Source organism: Aedes albopictus, chromosome 2 (genome assembly GCF_035046485.1).
Source record: "Aedes albopictus strain Foshan chromosome 2, AalbF5, whole genome shotgun sequence".
NCBI lineage: Eukaryota > Metazoa > Arthropoda > Insecta > Diptera > Culicidae > Aedes > Aedes albopictus.
Window position 1 is genome coordinate 375,811,136 of NC_085137.1, and position 22,689 is coordinate 375,833,824.

Below are 22,689 nucleotides of genomic sequence, written 5' to 3' on the forward strand. Positions count from 1 at the left end.
CGACGTGGCCTCTGTTCAGACATCTACAGCGACAACGGCAGGAATTTCGTTGGGGCGGCAAATGAGTTGCGACGATTAATTCACAGCAAGGAACATCAAACCGCGGTTGTCCAGGAGTGTCTATCGAACGGCATCAATTGGCACTTTAACCCACCGAAAGCGTCTCATTTTGGTGGGCTGTGGGAGGCAGCGATTGCTTCTGCACAGAAACACTTTTTCCGTGTCCTAGGACCACACATCCTCTACTACGACGACACCGAAACACTGCTCACGCAAATAGAGTGCTGCCTTAACTCCAGACCGATCATTCCCATCAGCGACGACCCCAGCGACTACGAGGTGCTCACTCCTGGGCACTTTCTTGTGGGATCCTCAATGAAAGCAGTGCCTGACGTCGACCATTCAGCAACTCCATTCAACCGACTTCATCAATGGCAGCAGGTGCAAAAGCTGTTCCAGCACTTATGGCAGCGGTGGCATCGCGAATATCTTATCACCCTGCAACAGCGAACGAAATGGACAAATCCTCCAACGACAATCGATGTGGGGCGGTTGGTCATCCTTAAAGATGAAACTGCTCCTCCCATGAATTGGAAAACGGCGCGCATCGAAGAACTTCACCCCGGGGCGGACGGCATCGTACGTGTTGTGACTCTTCGAACACCACAAGGGAAATTTACACGACCGGTATCGAAAATTTGTTTGCTGCCCGTCGCATCAAGCCAAATCAAAACAACGCCGTCCTCCGAATCCACGTCGTCCAACAAACAGCAATCTCCACAATCATCCGAATGAAACATCAACATCTCCAGCTTGGCGAACCTACAACGATAAATATTCAAGGCCCTTTATTCAAAGGGACAAGGTGAGAACCTGTCCATTAATTTATAAACTTGTGAAACCCGCTACCGGGTCTTTTCTTTGAATTTCTTTGTCAGCGAAAAGTATGGCTCCTGTTTCTCCTGCTTCTGTCAACGAATCGTGCGATGCTCCAACCAAAACAATCATCGGCATCGGTCGGATCGGATCATCATCAACCGAGGGATAACCTGCTCGAGTGATATTCGCTGCTATTCAGAAATGTGTTTTCTGAAGGGGCCAGAATGTTCGTGTACCACGAAAGTACGTCATCTGTTCAAGCGATCTATGACCGACCTTTCGTCAAATGCGTGAGGGGAATCCCCCTGCTGAACTGCAGTCCGACAATGATGACAGGTGTCATCATCGAACCCTTCGGAAAAGGCAAGATGGAGAAGGACAGACTTCCGATCCCTCGATTATAAAAGGCCTCGAGAAACGTCACCACGCTCTCTTTTGACATCTGACTGGATCACCCATGGAGCCATCTACCTTCGAGTGGAAATTATATTCTGTGTAGTACCGTAAAGTGAACTGAATTTGAACTAGTAGTTATTTTAAATTAGATGAAATAAAGTAAAGTGAAATGCAAAGTTGAATTTAAATAAAGTGAAACCAAAAACTCTAAAGTAAAACGAAGTGCAGTGATTTCGGAAGGGAAGAAACGAATTCCAAACCAAGGGTTGTTCTGGTCCCCGCAGTGGTTCTCAGTGCCGCAGTCCACCGTTCATCTGTGCTGCCGACAAGTGTTATTACGAGCAAATATCTATTTCTTGTACGGTATATGTAACAAATTAAGGTGAAAATGTATACAAACATACATATTAGCGTGGGACACAAAAAAACATTTTACTCCTGTAAACTTTTTGAGTTCCATTTTGGTCCCATATCAACTGTGCAAAATTTCAGATCGATCGGAGAAACTATATTTTAGCGCCAACCATTTTAAGTTTTCATACGATTTAGTATGGGGAAAATCACTTTTTCAAAGAAAAATCGCCACAGGTTGCCCCTCAATCCCTAAAAATAAATCGATGAATGATTTCTGTTGGAAATTTTATGAGGAACCAACCCTCCGAAGACCGCAAAGCGATCTGAAGCATGTGAAAAAAGTTATTGACTGAAAACCGAATGGCATGCAAACGCTGTTTAACATGTAAGGAATAACAATAAATAATAAAATCTCGTTATTTTATCGATCGCGTGAGGCCTAATAACTTTTTCCAGGAACTTCGATTTTATGTCTTCAGAGGTCTGATTCCTAGTGTAGTTTTCTACAGAAATCATTCGTCGACTTATTTTTAGGGATCTAGGGGTGACTCCTAGCGATTTTTCTTTGCAGGAGTAAAGTTTCCCCGTAGTGAATCGTATGAAAAACTAAGAATGGCGGGCGCTAAAATATAGTTTTTTTTCGATCGATCTGAAATTTTGCACAGATGATATGAGACCAAAGTGGAACTCAAAAAGTATACAGGAACTTGAGTTTTTCCATTTTTTGCATTTCCCCATATAAACCGTGTACCAGGCTAATACATATCCATAAAAATATTCTACAATGCACATTGGTTGGGCTCCATACAAAGGGGCGGCCAAAACTCTCAAAAAACGAAATTGATATTTTTAAACTTTATTTCACCTTATAACAAAGATAATGTGTTGTAGTTTTATGATTTTTAATTAAAAGTATACCAGCTTTTGTATTTCAATTACATTTTAACTGCCAAAGTGGCCTAAGTCATAAAATTAAAAAATGATTTTTTTTCGAAAAAAGTGAAATAATAATATTATAAGAATTGAATATATGCTTTATGTTATTCAGCATATGAAAGCTTGTTATTGGACTGTTTGAATGCACGTATGGTGCAAAATTAATATGTCACAAAACTTTTCAAATTTTCATATATTGTACCTTAGGAATTTTGGTAATTTTTAAGTTAATAAACGGTTCGTGTCGTCACGTGTCGCCGCAATTTCGAATAGTACATCTTAAACATCATGCTTAGGGCTGCATAAAAACGTTTAAATGTTTTGCAGAAATTTGCAGTTTTTCAAATTAGAGCTATTTATAAAAGTAATGTTTTTTCATATATTTTACGTTATTTTTCCATTTTTGACTAAAATAAAATTTATCTTCCCACATTTTTTACACGTTTTGAACAAACTTGATTGGATTTGATCGAAAAATGATCATTTAATTAAATTCAAATTGATTTTCTAACAAAAAACGCAAAAAAATGGGGTTTACTGATTTTTACCGTTTTTGAAATTATTGAAGTTACGTAATTTTTGAATACCCCTTTTTGAATACTAAAAATACTATATAACATATATAGACAACCTATTACTTCGATTAAACACATAAAAAGAGTTTTGGCCGAATTTTATCTTTTTCCGACCATTGTGCATAGGCTGTTCTTTCGAATTGCACTTTTCAGGAAATTATGGGCATTATTACAACCACCGGTGTTAAATTGCTGTTATATTTATTATATATTTTTTTTTCAAATTTCTAAACACCTGTGCTTGTGGTGCCGATTGTAACTAGCCTAAACATTGTAACTCGAAAGAACAGCCTATGTAGAAAAGAAGGGAAAATCTATGTTGAAAAAGTAAGCAGTTGTGATGCCGATAATTTCCTGAAAAGTGCAATTCGAAAGAACAGCCTATGCAGCAAAGAAGGAAAAGTCTATCTTGAAAATGAAAGCAGTTATAATTCCAATAATTGTACCAATTGCCTAAATTCTAAAAAAAAGCTTGTTTAAAAAAAGGAACAGTGTTGGGTTTTTGAATACCGCAAGGAAAACAATGTCACCACAGACAAACAGACGTAACACTTCGAACATTTTTCGATTTAAATTTTAGTCTCGGAAATAGGTTCGCTTAATTCTAAAAGTACTGAATTTGGCCAATCATCAACTAGGTGGCAGTAGTGAGCAAACGTCAAACTCAAACAAAAACTATGCGAGCGCCGCGAATTGGCAGTTGGTCAACTCTCAAATTTTCAAATAAACCGTTAAATCGATGTACGATGGCAATTATCAGAGTTGTTGGCATTACAACTGCTTATATGTTTATCAAAAATTTTCCCTTCTTTTGCATAGGCTGTTCTTTCCAGTTGCACTTTTCAAGAAATTATCGGCATTGCAACTGCTTACTTTTTTAACATAGATTCTCCCTTCTTTTTTGCATAGGCTGTTCTTTCGAATTGCACTTTTCTGGAAATTATGGGCATTACAGCCTCCACCGGTGTTAAAATTGCTGTTATATTTATTTCATATTTTTTTTCTAAATTTTTAAACACCTGTGCTTGTGGTGCCGATAATTACCTGAAAAGTGTAACTTGAAAGAATAGCCTATGCAGAACAGAAGGAAAAAACTACGTAGAAAATGTAAGTAGTTTTGATGCCGATAATTTACTGAAAAGTAAAATTCGAAAGAACAGCCTATGCAGAAAAGAAGGAAAAATGTATGTTGAAAAAGTAAGCAGTTGCGATGCCAATAATTATACCAATAGCCTAAATTGTAAAGGCAAATCATGCTTATTTCCGAAGTTTTTCTTGTCAAATAAGAATTTTTGGCAGGATGTTCCTTCCGGTGATTTTTCACGAATAAATATTTGATTTTTAGCTATTAATATAAACCATTCAGAATTAAAGCAATAGTTTTATTTTTTTCTGGGGAATGGTACATTCTGGGGAATGGAATTCTGGGGAATGGATTTCTGGGGAATGGTACATTCTGGGGAATGGGTTTCTGGGAAATGGTTTTCTGGGGAATGGTACATTCTGGGGAATGGAATTCTGAGGATTGGTTTTCTAGGGAATGGTTTTCTGGGGAATGTTATAGAATCTAGAAATCCTCTACATAGAGATGAGCGGAAGTTACATACGTCGATTCGGCAACGCTGTTTGTTTTGTTTACAACAGCTGCCAACACTTGCTACAAAGCTAGATGTTCAAACTTTGTGCGTGACTCCGTTGTGGTTCAAGTTGTTTTGTTTACATTTTCTAATTATGGTAGATTTTTTTTTCAAAATTTTGTTGAAATAGCGGAGCAATCGAAGAAATCTGAAATTCAATGCAAAAGTGTTACGCTAATCATATCGGCAGAAGTGAAGCAAGAAGCAGCAATGGAAGTTTTTTCGGCAAGTGCAGCAACAAAAGTGTCGTCATAAGCATGAGCTTTTGAAAGCAGAATTAATAAATTTTTATCTTTTTACTAAACATACATTGCCGCCAATATCTCGATATTAAAAATAAATAATTTTAATTTATTTAGTTCCGATTGCAATACCGTTCGAACGACGCGTTCCTACGAACGATAAGCATGTTCATTTGGCTCACACTTTGACAGTTCTCTCTGCACGATTGGCTCACAATGGCCGCCTCCGCAGATCTCTATAATGTAGGATTACTAATAGAATCCATTCTTATTCTATTTTCGAACTGGTTCAATTTGTAGTTAAGGATCTTTTCAGTAATAAATCTTAGTTCAATCTACAGAAAAACCGAAGAATAAGTAAGTACTTAAATTAAAACATGATTTTTCGCGAAACGAAGTTTGAGGAGTTATAGTATACTAGTTAAGGGTGAACTTAAGCAATCAATAAAAACAACTTCCACAGGGAACGATGCCAATCTGCCCTATTTGTTATCTTTGATGTAATCAGGACTTCCAACAAGAGGTGCATAAATCTTTGTATGTGACATGAAACAGTGCATTGTAGCGATTGTGATGCTGCGTACTGGCAGTAGCTGTGATAGTGTTGTAAAAAGTGACATGTAGTTCTAGCACTTTTCTGTAATGTAAACTTTTCTTCCTATACGTGTCGTTCCTAAAACAACCTCCCATGAGGACATATACTCATCAGCTAAATCTAAATGTATTACGAAACAGTCATTTATGGTTCTTATCTGGTACAGTATCTCAATGACGGACGGAAGTGTAATGATTGAAAGGTGGAAGCAGCATTTGGACATTGGGGACCGAGGTCACAGAGGAAATGACGACGTCAGTACAGCAGCAGTCGGAGATAAACCAACTTCAACCCCTTCTAAAGAAGGTTAAGGATGCTATCCATCAGCTCAAAACCTACGAAGCAGCTGTAAACGAAAGGTTGGCCACTAGTCTGCACAGGGTACTAGTCAGGATCTTCTCAACAACAGCTACTGGACGAAAGAAAGGAAATAGAAATTTCGAGCGATCACCATCGTGTGGGCATGCCGCCTAGAAAGTGTTATCTCAGATAATCTTCCGCCAAATGAGTAAATGAGTTCGTGGAAAATTATAAAGCCATCTTCATCGACGGCCTATTAGCAAATCCTTCGTAAGGCAAATCCTATAGAAATGCCGTGAATATCTAATCCCGATGCCTCACCTGTTCATTGATTTCAAGGCTGCATATGTCATTGTCGATGACTATTTAGAGCAATGGAAAACTATGGACGATAACTGCATTCATGAGAAGCTGATCAGGCTGATCGAAGTGACGATGGACGATTTGCAAATCTGCGTAAAAGCCCAGTCCAAACGAATCTTGCGGGGCTTCGACAAATTAATAATATCTCATGTCTGCTTTTAGTTTTAAGTAGGGTAATTGCCAATTGTTGCACAGCTAAAAACTCGTCTATTGTTGCCCACTCCATGCTTTTCTTATGGGGTGTGCAATAATTGGCGAATTTTTAGCCGTGCAACAATTGGCAAATTACCCTACCCACCCTGGAAGAAGTAATGTGACGAATCAGGATTAATAGCCGTGGACCGATTATTCCAAGCAGTTATTCGTTGATCCCTTGTACAAGTACATCTGATCTGGCGATACTGAAGTAACAACTAGATGCAGTCAATCAAGCTCAAGTTCAATCGATAAATAAATAATTACTTGAAGAAACAGTAGCCAATTCAGCAAAAATATGGAATCGATGGAAGCAATTTACTTTGTTCACATCCAAATATAGCGCGCCATATGTACGAATTCCTATAAGAAATAGCTGCGAAGACGTGGCGCCATGCCGCAACTATTGGGTTGAAATCGCAATACTGTGGTAGGTACCACTTAGTCACACCCTTCGAGCCAAGAGTCAACTAGTCTGGCGACGCGACGCGGCGTGAAAATTAAGTTATGAAGCGAAATGTAACATTGTATCGACCGCCGACGACATTGGTCGGAAGGAAGCCGCTACTTCCGGTTGCCCTCAAATGTGTCCGGTCACGACGTCGCTCATGGTGCTGATGGCTCATCGCTGACATGACCGTTGCTGCTGGCGCTAACACTATTGCACCCACGCTCCACTCTTATCATAGCTATAGCGTGCGTAAGGTTTGTTATTGAATTTGTCGGCTCGATTAAGGGTCGAGCATTTTGAAACTTGATGGCCATATCGTCCAAATGTGGTCACACACATTGCTAAACTGTATTCTGCATAGTGGGATGGGTCGTGTCTATCAATTTTATGCATCGGATGCAGCTGACGGATGATTTGCTGCTACTTTAATTATTCTTCCAAACTTATTTTCATGGTGAGCGTTATTTTCGAGATCGTGGTAGCTTCAATAGGAAGGCGAATAAGACAGGAAGCAATAGCTGTAGTATTCACATGAAATTGTAAGAATAATCAATACAAATTCAATAACAATTTTATTTGTAGCAATTCTTAAGTTATTTCTGTAGAAGATCCTTTTTCAGAGGCATTTATACCTTTTAAAAGGTACAATAAAAACCAGCAAAACGTAGTACGTGATCCAATTCTGATGTTGGTAACCAAGTGGTGACAGGCAGTGAAAATTTTGGAGTGGAAGAATGTAACCGATTGTGATATTACCCGCAAGGTGATAAGGCTTCTTGTAGTTGCGAGTAGGACTTTTAACGACTTCTGTAAACAGTTGAAATTCCGTAGTTTACATAGACGAAGGCAAAATACGTGACAATGATCCTACCGTTTGCTCTATACGGCCACAAGACATGGACGTTGAAGGAAGTCGACTGAGGAGCGTTTTTGGGTTTTGAACGTAAGGTGTTTTGAGCGGAGGTAACGCACTCAGCATCCAATCCAAGGGGGGCTAAAATCGATTGGTACAGGACCGCGTTTAGTGAAGCAAGTTGCTTCATTCAGCGTAGATTCAACAAAGCGAATTGGTTTTTTTTTTAACTTTGAAACAAATTTAAATTATTAAATCTTTTACAATAAAAGTTCAGAATTTCATTTGATTCGGCGCATTGGTTTCAGAGATAAGACAGCTCAAAAAGTTGTTGTCTAAAAAAGTAGTGTTTTATGATTATAGTTTGAGGGTTCTAGCTTTGCGAAAGGTTACCAAATCGAGCACAAATTTGTACCCTGCACATATAATAGTTTAACAAACAGTCAAACTTTGAAAATTTTTGACGCACTTTATGAAAAGTTATACTGCTTGTTGAGTTGAGTTTCTGAAGAATTTCGTTCATCAATTGGCGAGAATATTGAAAAAATAGTCGAGGAATGTGTCTTCTTGGATATTATTTACTGAATTTATGTTAAAATACTCTTATTTGGCATGAAAAAAAAAAACGGAGAACCTAAATTCATTGTAAAATATTCTTATTTGGATGGCCTCATATGCCCATATGGGCTGCAAAACGGTGAGTCGATAAGGAGAGCCTCCAACATAGCTCTGGACCTCACAAGTTCCTACCTCATGATTCCACGAGTCAAACGATGACAAAGACCGCCAGCTAAGAGTTGTGTGCTTAGCTGGTAGTGCAGCCTATGCACTGTTATCCTTCTGATTTCAGCTAGATTGAGGAGGTTTGTCCCGAGCGTCTGTTCACCAAAGAGGTGTGGCTCAAACAACATCTGTTCTGGCATCCAGCGGCTGAATATGAAACGCTGTATGGCGTCAGCTATATCTAAGGTGGCAGCCCCACCAACGCGACCCCGGTAAGGTAGCCTGTCGAAGCTTTTTCAACACTACGAAAAATGGAGTAAGATATAGAATATACGAACGATACTCTCGGAAACCGACCCGACAACGAAATAAGGACTGTGATTGGAAACTCGGTACCTGGAACGTCAGGACCTTAAACGAACCTGGACGAGTCAGCCTTTTGGTTCATGAATTGCAGAAAATTGGTGTGTGCGTGGCTGCTATACAGGAATTGTGGTGGCCTAAAACTGGTGAACGTGAATTCAGGGCGGTGGATCCCGTCGCCAACACATCGTTCAAATATAATATCTATCACAGCGGCAGCGATAAGGCAGAACATGGGGTCGGATTCTTAGTGATCTGGAAACAGATGAAGCGAGTTATGAGGTGGAAGCCGATCAACGAGCGGATCTACGTATTAAGAATTCGGGGCAAATTCTTTAACTACAGCCTGATAAATGTCTATGCGCTGACCAACGAGAAAACCGATGACCTGAAGGATGCGTTTTATGAATGTCTTGACAAGACCTATGGAGAATGCCCAAAACACGACGTTAAGATTGTCATCGGTGACGCCAACGCGCAGGTCGGAAGAAAAGACTTTTTCCGTCCAATCAGCGGTACGGAGAGCCTCCACTACGTCACTATATGACAACGGCCTGAGATTAGTCAACTTTGCTGCCGCCAGGGGGATGGCCATTAGTAGCACCATGTAGCACCTACGTTGCACGCAAGGATATCCGCAAGCACACCTGGAGACACTCAAACAGCGATGTTTGCAACCAAATCGACCATGTGCTGGTAGATGGCCGACATTACTCGGACGTAATTGATGTTAGAACTTTTAGAGGTCCCAACATCGACTCAGATCACTATCTCGTAGTTAGTAAGATTCGAGGTTATCAACCGTGTCGGACTCTAGGAACCGACGATCGATGCATTTCAACATCGAGCGGTTTTCAGCAGACGGTACAGTAGCTGACTACCACCAGAAGCTGGACGAGAGCGATAATCTCAACACTCTGTGGGAGTTTATTCACGGAGCGATGAGTACAGCAGCGCTGGAGGTGATAGACACTTCACAACGACGACCTAGGAACGGGTGGTTCGACGAGGAGTGCCAGAGGGTAACGGACGAGAAGAATGTTGCCAAAAGCCGGATGCTGGTGTCGAGGACCCGGCAGAGCAGGGAGCGATATAGGGAAGCAAGAGTAGCCGAAAAACGAATCCACCGCAAAAAGAAAAAAGAGCACGAGGAAAATGTGATTGCTCAGACGCAAGAGAGTATGGAACAGAATGATATGCGGAGATTTAACGAAACTGTCAATGGCGTGCGGAGAAAAACAGCGCCTTCTCCCGTCATGTGCAACGACCGTAATGGAAACTTGCTGACAGATAAGACAATGCAATGGTGGCTGCCAGATGGAGAGAGCACTTTGAGGTATTGTTGAAAGGTGGGAGTGGAAGAGCGACGGACAGAATTCGAACAGACGACGACGGACAAGCTGTGGAAACTCCAACGCTAGACGAGGTCAAGACAGCCATTAGGGGACAGAAGAACAACAAGGCTGCTGGGAAGGACGAACTTCCGGCTGAGCTTCTCAAGCACGGTAGTGAGCAGCTGTATCAACTCTTACACCGTATTATATTAAATATATGGAAGGAGGAAAAACTGCCTGCTAGTTGGTTGGATTGTCTCATTTGCCCTCTTTTCAAGAAAGGGCATCGACTGGAGTGCGCGAGTTACAGAGGAATAACACTCCTCAATTCAACGTACAAAATTTTGTCCGGAGTTCTGTTCCACAGGCTGAGGCCGATTGAGGAGTCCTTCGTCGGCGAATATCAGGCAGGATTTCGTGAGGGCCGATCAACGACGGATCAGATGTTCACCCTGCGGCAGATTATCGATAAATTTCGGGAGTACAACTTGCAGACCCATCATCTGTTTATTGATTTCAATGCGGCGTACGATTCAGTGATTAGAGAAACGAGTTATGGCAGATTATGATCGAACATGGATTTCCGGCGAAGCTGATTAGACTGATTTGTGCGACGCTTGACGGATCGAAATCAAGTGTACGGGTTGCGGATGAAATTTCGTCATCGTTCGTAACCTTTGACGGACTGAAGCAGGGCGATGCTCTTTCGAACTTACTGTTCAACATAGGACTGGAAGGAGCGACAAGGAGAGCTGGTGTGCACAGGAGCGGAACCATTGTCACAGTCACAAAGTCGCATATGCTCCTGGGCTTCGCGGACGATATCGACATCATCGCAATCGACCGTCGGGCCGTGGAAGAGGCGTTCGTACTTTTTAAGAGGGAGACTGCGAGGATTGGACTTACGATTAACACCACAAAGACTAAGTACATGATTGCTGGTGGTCCACGTCGGTCCGAACGTGGTAGTGGTGACGAAGTGGTGCTAGGTGGTGAAAAGTTTGAAGTTGTGGATGAATTTGTTTATCTTGATATTGGACACGTAGCTCGTATGCCGGAGGAACGACAAGCAAAAATTATATTCAGCAGAGAACCAGGAAGGGGTCGTCGGCTTCGTGGAAGGCCGCACACACATTGGCCTTTTGCAGTTGAGGAGCACCTAAGGACTCTAAACGCTCAGGGCGACTGGAAGCGATTGGCCCAGGACCGAGGCCAGTGGAGGCGGACCCAGACAACCACTAATCGTATAAGATGCTGCTAGCATAAGATGATAAAGTGGAGGCCATATGCGTACATGCCTCTATTTAGGCGCATGTAAAGTGTATGCATATCGCCTCCATTTTAGCATCTTATACAGCATCTTATACGATCACTGGTTGACTGGGGATACTTCATTCGGCGTAGACTCACCGCTACGAGTTGTAGTCCATCAAGTATCAAGTAAGTAAAGTTCTATGTATCGTGATTTGTTGATATTTTGAAATAAGTATTTTTTTAATGTTTGTAACACCTGCCAATATGTTTGCTTCGCGGATGACTTCGATATAATTAGCAGAGCACCTGGTTGAGATGATAGGTAGTATGCTAATTTATCTTGCCCGAGCCCCTGACAAAGTTCAACAGTCTGTTTTTTACATTCAACACAAAAATCGGATATGCTCGCATCAAAAGAATGCACGCACTAATGTATCCAGCACGCAACCAGCACCTAATCGAATCCAGTCAAGACCCAGACCAGAGAGAGAGAGAGTGAATGAAGCATAAAAGCGATAAGGAGCTAAAATCACAACATCGAAAGCGTCGGAGAGTTTTACGACTTGCTGTGTAAACTGTGTCCTAAAGCTAGAGTGCGTGTATTTCTAGTCTGTCTGTGAAGCTGTGTTTGACTGCAATTGATAATGTAGCACCACCCAGTACGGCAGCAACAGCAACAGCAGCAAGTTGATTTTTGATTTTGTGTGTTTTGTTATCACCAGTAAGCGAAAAGTGCAGTATGTGATAGCTGTTTTTTTTTTTCAACTTATGTATGTTTGCATTTACGCACACTTACACACACTCAGCGATGGGGAATACTCACAGTGTTTCGAAACAACAGTTGTTGTTGTTGGTTGATTGCATTTCGTTTTTTTGGTCGAGTTGTTCGGTTCGATCGAGTCGGAGTTTGTTTTCATGTTATCACGTGATTCGGGTTAGTCGAACACAACATTTCACGAGTCACGCCAAACGGAACCAAAATACACACACATATGGTATATATGTACGCAGTAGTGGCGCAAAGTCCGGCACGAAAGAGGCAAAAATGTAAACAGAAAGGTTTTCAGATTAAGATGTTTGCTAGGAGAAATGGCAATAAAAAGAAAAACTTATACACGCAGACATGAATGAACCGATAAGCATCGATCAATTTTCCTTAACTTCGAGCAAGCTTCTGTTTGTACTTCTAATTCAAACAACCCCCATAACAATCGTCCTATCAGTCTGGGCGTCGGTAGAAACACGTAGAAATGTGACAAGATAACAGTCAACGTCCAGCGATAAAGACTCAGAGTGAGACTTTCTTCTTTACGTTCGCTTGACATGCTGCAACAATCTATTTCTTCATCGTTCCACTTGAACGAATGCTAGGCTTACGTGTTTGGTTTTTATTTTACGCATTCTTTTTCCTGGTCAATTGGAAATATCTGATTTTACGACGTACAAGTTTTCCACTTAACGTACAGTTTTCCACTTAATTTTGATTAGGAACAGCTAAAATTGACTGTTTGGAATTACTGTAGTCGAAGAGAATCTTGCTTTCGGCCTAGGGGTTCTTTGCTCATCATGTTCTGTTTTGTACTTATTATTTAACATTTTTTGTTTTTAATTACGAACATTCTTACCGAAAGAAAATTCTTGTTATCAGATTATTTTTATTTGTTGTGGATTGTTGCAGACATTTGTGTCAGTTTTGCATAACTTCTGACGACCTTCTTAGTAGAACTTTTTAAGGGTCATCTATTTGAAAAAAGTTTAGATAAAACTCCAAACGAAATTTATGGACCCAAAACTTTTCCTAGATAAGTTAAGAAACTTTTTCCGGACAGTATATCTGGATGAATTAAAAGCAAAATTAAATCAAAACTCAACCAGTGTTGAACTTTTAGAAAGCATTGCTGGGTCGTTATTACTTAGTTTTTAGTTATTTTGGACTATTTCGAAAACTGGAACTACTTAGGATCAGATCTTCTAGAGTTTAGAGAATACGTTAGTTTTGAACGTAGTTAGAAACATTACATAATCAAATAAAGAGCCATCAACCCACTTTATGAACACCCAAATAAATATATAAAATGATTGAATTGGTAAGGAAGAACTTTTTACATTTCACTGATTTTGATTAATAGACATAAACGTTCCTACCGGGCACAATATACTTGGTTTTTTTTTCTGTACAAGGGGGACAACATCGATGGGTTTCCAAAACGTTATTGTTAAGAGAACGATATCGAAAGCCTTTGGTAAAGCCAAACTATGTATAACAAAACATATTAGCAGCCGTCGCCGTCACACACACGCAAACGCAACTCTTACCTTATTGCTGGCAAAGTATCCGAAGATCCCAACGCGCTTTTTCAGCTTCTGCGACGTCGTACCCTTCGCCGTGAGGTGATTCAGTCGTGCGGTTGAGGTGTAGGTTTGGAAATTGTTGGAGGTGTCGGAGTCCGCTTTCGAGAGGTCCTCGAATGGCAAATCCCCGGGAGGTTGAAAGCCCGATTGATACCTTTTTCGGAAACGGCGAAAAAAATCGGTTGAATTAGTTTAAGCCCCCTTTATTGGCTTCCCCGAATTTTACAACTTTCAATTTCGAGACCGACTTACTTTTCTATGACTTTTAGCGAGTCTTCCTTCTCGTTGATGGCGTCCGCCGCTTTGACCATGCCCTCGAGGCACCTCGCGATGATGGGTGCCACCGCCGATTCCACGTCCGCTGCACCCTTAATGAATTCCTTCAGTCCTCGTGTTCTCTTCTCGTCCAGCTCTTGTAATCGGTTGAAAACCTGTCAAAGACATGATTGTAAATCGTAAATCTTGCTTCGCTCGGAGACGAGCCCCCCGTACCTCTGGCAACGACGATTCAAAGTGTGTCTGCTGCAGTTTGTTGGTCTTTTGCAGCTGGTTGGCGTATTCGTTTTTCGCATCCTCTGACTGACCGCAGCGGATGTTCATGTTGTTTCGCTGCTTTTCCACCTCGGCCCTACTCAGGTTCAGGTCAGCGTCCGCCCTCTGGTAGCTGTCGATAGATTTTTCTGCCTCTCGAAACGCCTTCTCGTAGTTTCGTTTCGCTCGGTCCAGAGCCGCTATCTGACTGTTGAGGTTCTGTGTGAGCAGAGCGCCCTCGTTGAGGGACTTTTTGCGCTCGTCGCGCAGGTTTTTGGCCAATAGACTGATGCCCTGGAGGACTTGTAACTGGAGGTTTTCGGCGACCACTTCCCGCTGACCGGCGAGGTCCGCCACTTCTTTGAGGACACATTTGAACGCTTGGAAGGAGGAGAATCTGGTAGAGGGAAAGTTGAAAGAGATGATAAGTCAATACTGAGAACTTGTAACTTAGAACAATATGAAACGTAAATTTATTAGAATTCAAAACACCTACTGTCTGCAATCGCATAATTACCCCATACGAATAGGAAACTCAGCAAAGATGAAACTGATTTGCGATTACAGGTAGAATTATGTATCAAAATAGCTCAGGGCTATTGAGACTCCGCACATGTGGCAGTAACAAACATAGGTCATTTTTTTAACTCATTTTATTCGTAAATTTCAACATAATAAGGCACTACATTGTTTTGATTTTGTATGGGAGTTTGAAGTTTCTTGGCCTTGTTGTTTACAAAATTTGTGTAGGAGTGAAAGAGAAGGAGAGAATTTCATGCAGTGCCCTATGCTATATAAAGCTTGTTTTCATATTTTTTCCTAGAAACTAGTAACAATCAACGTTATATCGAACGCACAGTGTGTGTGATTTCTTCTTAAAATGAGCCCTCGTTGAAAATGGCCTCCTGCAGTTTCATAAACAGAGAAACCATTGTGCAACTTTTGATAAACAGGTGTCGAATGCCAAAACATCGAAACTCGAAAGAGACGAAACGTTTAGGTAAATTCTATGTAATGTTAGGGAATAGAAACCATTTCGGCAGGGCCTCTATTTTTGGCACTTTTCCTCTAGCACAAAAGTAAAATTTGAATCAATTGAGACTTTTGAATTGACTGAGCCATAGCGGAAAACTACCCAAAATACTAGCCACTGCCTAAATGGTTCAGCACCTACATGGAATCCAGTGTTCAGAACTGCTGGAGAACTTATCTAAGTGACGTTTATGTTTGGGTTCAAGTGAATTTACGGAAGCGGTAAGAGGAGAGTTAAAAATTTCAGGGGGTTCCTGGGATTTCGGTTCAGGGAATTTCGGGAGCGCTCTAGGGGGTTTTAGGGGCGTTCCATAGGGTTTTAGGGAGTTGAAAGGGCGTTCCAGGAGATTTCAGTGGCATCCAAGTTTTTTTTCTGTTGGTTTAGGGAGTTCCAGCGGTATTTTAGTGGTCTCAGTGGGTTTCTGAAACGCCCTGAAATTACCTGAATTTACATTTAAAGTTTCAAAATGCACACCCTCAGAGCCCCCATGAAACACCCTCAAATCTCTCTTACACATTCCTGAAACCTCCTCGAGAGCATCCTGGATCCTCTGGAAACCACTTCAAATCCCTTGGAACGACCCAAAACGCCGTATTTTTTTATTGCTCACTTTCCTGAAGAAACATGAAAAAGAGCGGAATAGCTCCTGTTTCCATCCTTCTCTTTATCGTGTAGTGTTTTCAACTAGTAGTCCATGGACCTGTAGAATGATGCACCGTGTCAGTATTGGTACAACAATTCATTGATTACGCTTTAAAATCTTAAGGCCTTCATTCGCGAAAGTTCTTGGAGGACCCAGTATATCTTTGGAAACTAGTTCCTTACAGAACAATGCTTTATGGACCTATAGGATCAGTAAGTTAACAACAGTACTCACGGAAGTTCTTGGATAACCTGGAAAAAACTTATTTCCAAAGATGTTCCAGGTCATCCAAGAACTTTCGTGAGTAAAGGCCTTAAGATCTACAAATTATTTAAAACGCGGTGCACCTATTAACCCTCGAGCAGTTGCGTCTTTGACTACCTGCAGCGACACCGCGCTCACGCTGTGAACCAAATGCGTGCATTTTTCATGGTGCGTGTACTCAGTACACGACGCGACCGCTCCCGGGTTAATGATTATTAATGAATGGAATTCCAAATTTAACAAAAAAACCTGTCGTATTTCTTTAAATCTACTCCAAGGTGCATACACTAGTCGTTGGAATATGATATGATCATGTTACTCGCTAGTTTTTTTTATTACCTACTTGTCTTACTAGCTTATAAGGAGTGGCACATTTGTTGAACTTGGAATATTATCTTGTTGAGGATATTTCAAAAAAAATCATCGACTTCTACGATTCTACGAAATGCTGAGAGCAGATTTAATGTTGAATTTCTTTGCTACCAAATTATCGATTATTTTATAGTAGATTTCTGACAAGAATCTCTGCAAAATCCTGCGTTGACTCCTAGACGACCAATACTGTATCCGTGGCAAATTCTATGCAAGAATGGATAATTCATATCCAGAACTTTGGCACATTACTGACAAGATTTTTGATAAATTTCTTCAAAATTCTGATTAACTCATCATTAAAAGATCGAAAAACGATTGCTTTGAGAACCACTAACACGTTTTAAGCTGAATTCCTTGTAGGCTGGTTCAGAGATCATTGATTGTGTATGTTTTTCTCTTGACCTTTAAACATTATAATATTTCCAGGGCTGTTGCAAAAGTATCGATTTGAAAACCGCAAAATCCGCTCCAAGCCATTTTAAATATGCGCCGAGGTCATCAAATCCGCGCCAGTACAAAACATGGCTCTGATGACTCAAACTAATAAAAAGCCAGAATTTTTAAGGGAAAATCAACTATTCATGACTTTTGTTGCACTTCAGGCGAAGAGCATTTCTATTGATAAATTGATTTTTAACTATTACTAATCACTAATCACTACTATTTTAACATATTACTAATCCATACAAAGTCTGACCAATTCTACATCAAACGAAAGTTTAAACAAGGCTAGTTTTTTTTAATTGCAATAAAAAGTTTTGGATCAATAGTTCTTTGATTGCTTATCAATAAGGGTGTCTACTATTTTGCGAGAAAAAAGCAGTAGTTTTGACGAAACTTTTGAAAAAATTTATAATCAACAGTACCGTAAACCGGGGTCAAATTGATCAGCGGGGTGAAATTGATCATTCGGGTACTACATTGTAATTCCGTACTAGGAACTCTTAAGCGTCGTAATGATCTTAAACTTTTTATGCCATCTAGTTCATAGATGTCTAGAGATGAGTGTAGGCTTTTAACTTTTTAGAAAAAAGTTAGTTTTGCCTTATTTATTTAGGAATTTGCAATGTATTTCTCATTAAGCTGAAATCATTGCTACTGAACAATCGATTGTCAATAGGACTTCCCGTAAATTCTCTGTTTTAACATTTTTGTGGATCCTTGGTTGGGAAGTTATGTAGGTATCCTGAACATGAATTGGTTAAAAAAAGTTCATTTTATGATAAAATAGTTATTTATTGTGATAGTAATAACTTATTTCAAACGAAATTGCCTAATCAAATCAAATCAAAACAAATCAAATCGTTTCGCAAGTAGTTATAGCTGATTCAGGAATTTCGTCAATTCCGTCATTCTGAAACTCATCCATAATGAATCAAGAAATTCCTGCAAGTTAAAAAAAAAATATATGATCTAATTCTTTCCAGAGTTTTTAAAGTTTTTTTCCATGGAATTATCTAAGAAAAGTGAAGAGAATTGTCAGACAAAAGAGGCACAAAACAAGCAACAAAGAAGGTGCGACGATTACTCATTATCCCTACTGGTAACAGATAATGACATGATCTCGAAATTTTTTGTTGCAGACAAAACGGAAGCTGAATTTGTTGCGTACTTTTCAACTCGTGAATAATCAATTATTGCTAACCCAAAGTCGAAACTGTTTGATGATAGAGCTTCACCAGAGTTGCAGTGTTTACCGACACGAAGTTACCGTTCGAAAATCGCAATGCAAGGCTTAAAAATCTCTAAACTCGTGGTGTACGATGTTAATCCCATTATTTTCAAGTTGGGACAAACTTATGTCGCATGGGTTTGTTTGTCGCAACAAATACAGGTTGCGACATTGTCATTATTGTTGCGCGATGGTTGAATTTTGATTCACTGTCTAAGAATGCAATCGTAGAAAGCTCCAGGACGTCTTACTTGTATCTTTTTTTATTTTGATTACTTACGACACACACCGTCTTTACGAGATTGTGTTAATTTTGACTACGAAATTCAACCAAATATTTCTCCAAAACTTCCGGTAGACGTCTCTTTGCAAATTCCATAAAAAAGATTTCGGAATCTTGCCATTCTATCTAAAATTTTAGCCAAAAATTGATTTCAGAATTAAGGCAGAAATAACTTCAATGGTTTGACTAAGAAATTTAGAAGGGGATCTTTTCAGTTTTACATATGCGTATAGTGCAGTGCAACTTTAGCATTCCAAGCTAGGGACTATCAACATTGATTTTAATTAAGCACAAAATTCCATAACATTCCATAATTTGAAAACTTTTTTCTGGTTTCGTAGAGCACCAGATCTAAATGTTTGATGTAAGTGCATTTGAAAACCACTTCCGCAAAATCCGCGCCGAAATTAGCAAAAACGCGCGAAACGCAAAAACCGCGAAAAACGCAAAATCCGCGCCACCTGTAACAGCCCTGTATTTCATTGGATCTCCCTTGTTCTCCTTTATTTGATTCATCCAACAGGATTTTTTTTTAAATTAGGGCGGATTTGCAAGGCTTTGTATTGCAACAAGTGCTCCGCGGTGCACGATCTGAAAATCTCTGTTCTAAACCATTCCTAACACACCTAAATATCCTCTGGAACCTTATTTGAAACCAGTATGCACTTCCCTCGCCTAAACCCTTCAACCATCCCTTGCCCGCGTGAACTCTCTAAAACCGGCATGAACTCTCTAAAACAATCCTCGGATATTTTAAGGTATGGACATTTTTAATATATATTTTCAGACATTCCTCAGTGAAATTTATTTGAACATTTATTCAGAAATTTCTCCGAAGATTCCTTTAATAAAACTTTCAGTTATGCATTCAAAGCTTTTCCAGAGTTTTTCAGAAAATGTTTCAAAAGTTTCTTCAAAAAATTGTACTGGAATTACTTTGGAAATTATTCCAAGGATTTCACCAGACATTCCACTAGCGATTCTTCCAGAAGTTTTACAGAGTTGTGTAATAAAGTTGTGTATGAGTTTCTGCAAAAAAAAACCTCCAGGGATTTCTTTAGAAAATTCTTCAGAAATTCCTCTAAGCGATCTTCTATGGATCTATTCCAAAACGTTCTCCGGGGTTTGCTTCAGAAACTGCTCCAGGATTGTTTTTTGAAAGTCTGAATTTCTATCAGAAAACCTTCCTGGGATTTGTTTAGAAATTCATCCAGGGACTCTTTAAAAAAAAAGTGAGATACATTCGGGAATTTTCTGTAAGGGTTCCCATAGAAACTGCCCTAGGGGTTTCTTTATAAATTTTTCGAGGGATTCTTTCAGAAAATCTCCTATGACTTTTATTACAAATTCAACTTCTCAACTTCTCAACAAATTCATTTCTTCTGAAATATCTCCAGATATTTCTTTACAAATTTCTCTAAGAATGACTTTGAAAAAAATTCCATAGCTTTTTAGATCATTCTTTCATGGACCCATGATTTTTTTTTTTTGAAAATGATTCACGGATACATTGAGAATCGAAATTCAGAACTCCTTCAAAATTTTCTCAGAAGTTTCTAAAGAATTTTCTCCAATCCTTCAGATATTGCTTCAAGACATTTCTCTTGATCCAAGATTTTTTTGTAGGTAACTATATGCCAAACAAATAACTTTGTCGAAGACCGCAAAGTGATCCGAAGCCTGTGAAAAAGTTGTACCCCATACAAAAAGAGGCAAAACATTATTGTGGTTTTTATTTTGCATGTAAAGTAAGTAGCTTCCGGTAGTTCAAAACATCTGTTGTAAGACTTTGTGTTGTTGTGTTTGATTTATGTTTCTATACAAGTGTAAGCCTATGTCTATGACTATGCTAAACAGATTTTGTTTATCACACATCGGTTATAAGAGCTATAACATTATTCCAATATGGCCTTCCAAATCTGGAAGTATTTTATTATCAAGGCGTAGTTATTAACTGAAGAACAGCGTGTATAAAAGCAAAATAACCTTAATCAAACACCCAACATTTCTCACCAAACAAGCGATCATATTTCCCTTTCTCAATAATAAGGCCAATTACCAAAATCCCTATCACAAAAAAAAAGCTTCCGTGGCGCACTAATCCAACGAAAATCCAGTTACTGCACTTGATTGGGCTTCTTGCGAGCAGTTGCATTCCAACGCTCGTTCGAAATTAAATCTGAACAAAGGAGAAAAAAAAACCCTTCATTCAAAAGGGCTCAACCAAAACGAACCTGCCAGTTAATTTGGTTTGTCAGTCCGTGTCAGCCTCTATCATTATGATCTCTAACGGATTTTTAATCGCATAACTAACTATTCCCTTTTCCCTTTGAATACTTACTCATTTTCATCGTCTTCTTTGCTCTTTTTTGGTTGATAGTTTTTGACAAGCCGCCTGCAATGGTAGAAGAAAGGGGGGAAACTTCGATCAGTACAATCGTGTTAAGGAAATAATTTAAAAATCAATAAAAATCTAGTCTATTTATGCCAGCCACGAGCTGCGGTTGAGATCACGACCGTTAGAGACGACTGTTAATTGAAGGGAACTGAGCAGGGCAACAAGTTCAAACGACTGACAAAGACACAAAGCAACAACCTGTGTGAAGTGGATGTCTCTGATCAGGTGTCGCCAAGCCGGGTTTATTACTGCAATTACCTAAGTAAAGGGTACGCCCCAATGCGCCGGCGATGTTTGTTTACATTTTCCCGTTCGAAAGTTGATGACTATGATTCTTGAACTTCTCGCTTGGAAAACGCCAATATCATGGGGGTACGACGGTGACAACGGTTGTCGTCAGCGGTGAAGTTCGTGTCCAATCAACCGAATAGATCCGTCATTTGTAGCCCCCCAGGCTCATCACGTCCACACCTCACTCGGCACTAGTAGCGGCGACGAAGCCGATGACGACGGTGATGTCTTGATCGACCACAACCAGGAGAAAAAAAGAAAAACACCTTTACGAATCGGTGGTGCCCCACAGACCCAATGCTAATACAAATTACTATGATGATGTTGATGAGTACCATGATGACATTGAAATACACGACACATACAACGCCGTGGTGGTTGGGACCTAATGGAGCCTAGAAGCGTGAAACTTGCTGCATTCTTTAGTCACACGGTGTGGAGTTGGAGCAAAGGTAGGTAATACAACTCTATTGAAACGGAACTTCCACCGCAGGCAGAGTGACACACTGAGGAAGTCGTCGCACAGTATGACAATGACGAGCGAATACTGCATCGAACTTGGGTGCTAAAACACGATCCAGTAACAACAGCACGCCTTCCAATCTGTAATGGTTGACTACGACGGTGTTCTACAGTTATGGCTGAATTGGATCTTACTTGGATGCATGCCGGGATCCATTGTGAACTTGATTTCAAGTTCAGGGGTGCGTTGATAAGTGTGTGTGTCTGTTGATGATTCAATTGGGTACTGTTTCTTGGATAAATAAATAAAACAATTTACAGCGCATCTTTTTTGCCGAAGTGAATTCCAATACGATTAGTCAGCGTTATTATCATGAGACAGTAAATATCGCTAACCATGTGAGTGACTTCACCAGGCGAACTTGCGTGTTTTTATCAGTTGTAGCTATCTAATGACTGACTGTATGAAGTTAACATGCTCCTACAGGTTGAAAACGATGCAGGTTGCAAATTAATTACAAACTGCGACTTTCTACAAGTCGTATGGCAGATAATCCGAGCAGGAACGAATAACTGACACATAACTGTAGCATACCAAAGTCAGGTAGCATACCAAGACGAGGTATTGGTCGATTACCCAGATATATATTGAAAATAACTTATTTTGGTATTTTCTAGGTATTGATAAAATACCTCGATGAGTTATTGGTTTGAGGTTGAAGACTGCTTGAGGTATTATTCAATTATTTAAAAATCACTTTTTCTATAAGCAAATCGCCGATTTTTATTTAGGTATTGACATACCTGATGCCATTATTCACGTGTTATGCACAGAATACACACCAGTAATTATTTTAATTATTTTACCACTTATGCAGGGCTTTATTTATTTATTTATTCTTTATTCGCTTCATCTGACTTGTGTCTTAATGAAG

At 39.9% G+C, this 22,689-nt stretch overlaps 1 protein-coding gene across 10 annotated transcripts in view; it reads right to left on the reverse strand.

Moving 5' to 3' along the window:
- Positions 1-22,689, reverse strand: part of LOC109422689 (formin-binding protein 1-like) — a 280,364-nt gene that overhangs the window by 12,098 nt on the left and 245,577 nt on the right. For all 10 annotated transcript variants that reach the window (XM_062853009.1, XM_062853003.1, XM_062853007.1 and 7 more), the window contains exons 3-6: positions 20,945-20,998; positions 14,295-14,730; positions 14,055-14,233; positions 13,767-13,956 (exon numbers count right to left, since the gene is read on the reverse strand). In XM_062853009.1, the coding sequence (XP_062708993.1) occupies positions 13,767-13,956; positions 14,055-14,233; positions 14,295-14,730; positions 20,945-20,998 (859 nt within the window). The remainder of the gene's footprint in view (positions 1-13,766; positions 13,957-14,054; positions 14,234-14,294; positions 14,731-20,944; positions 20,999-22,689) is intronic.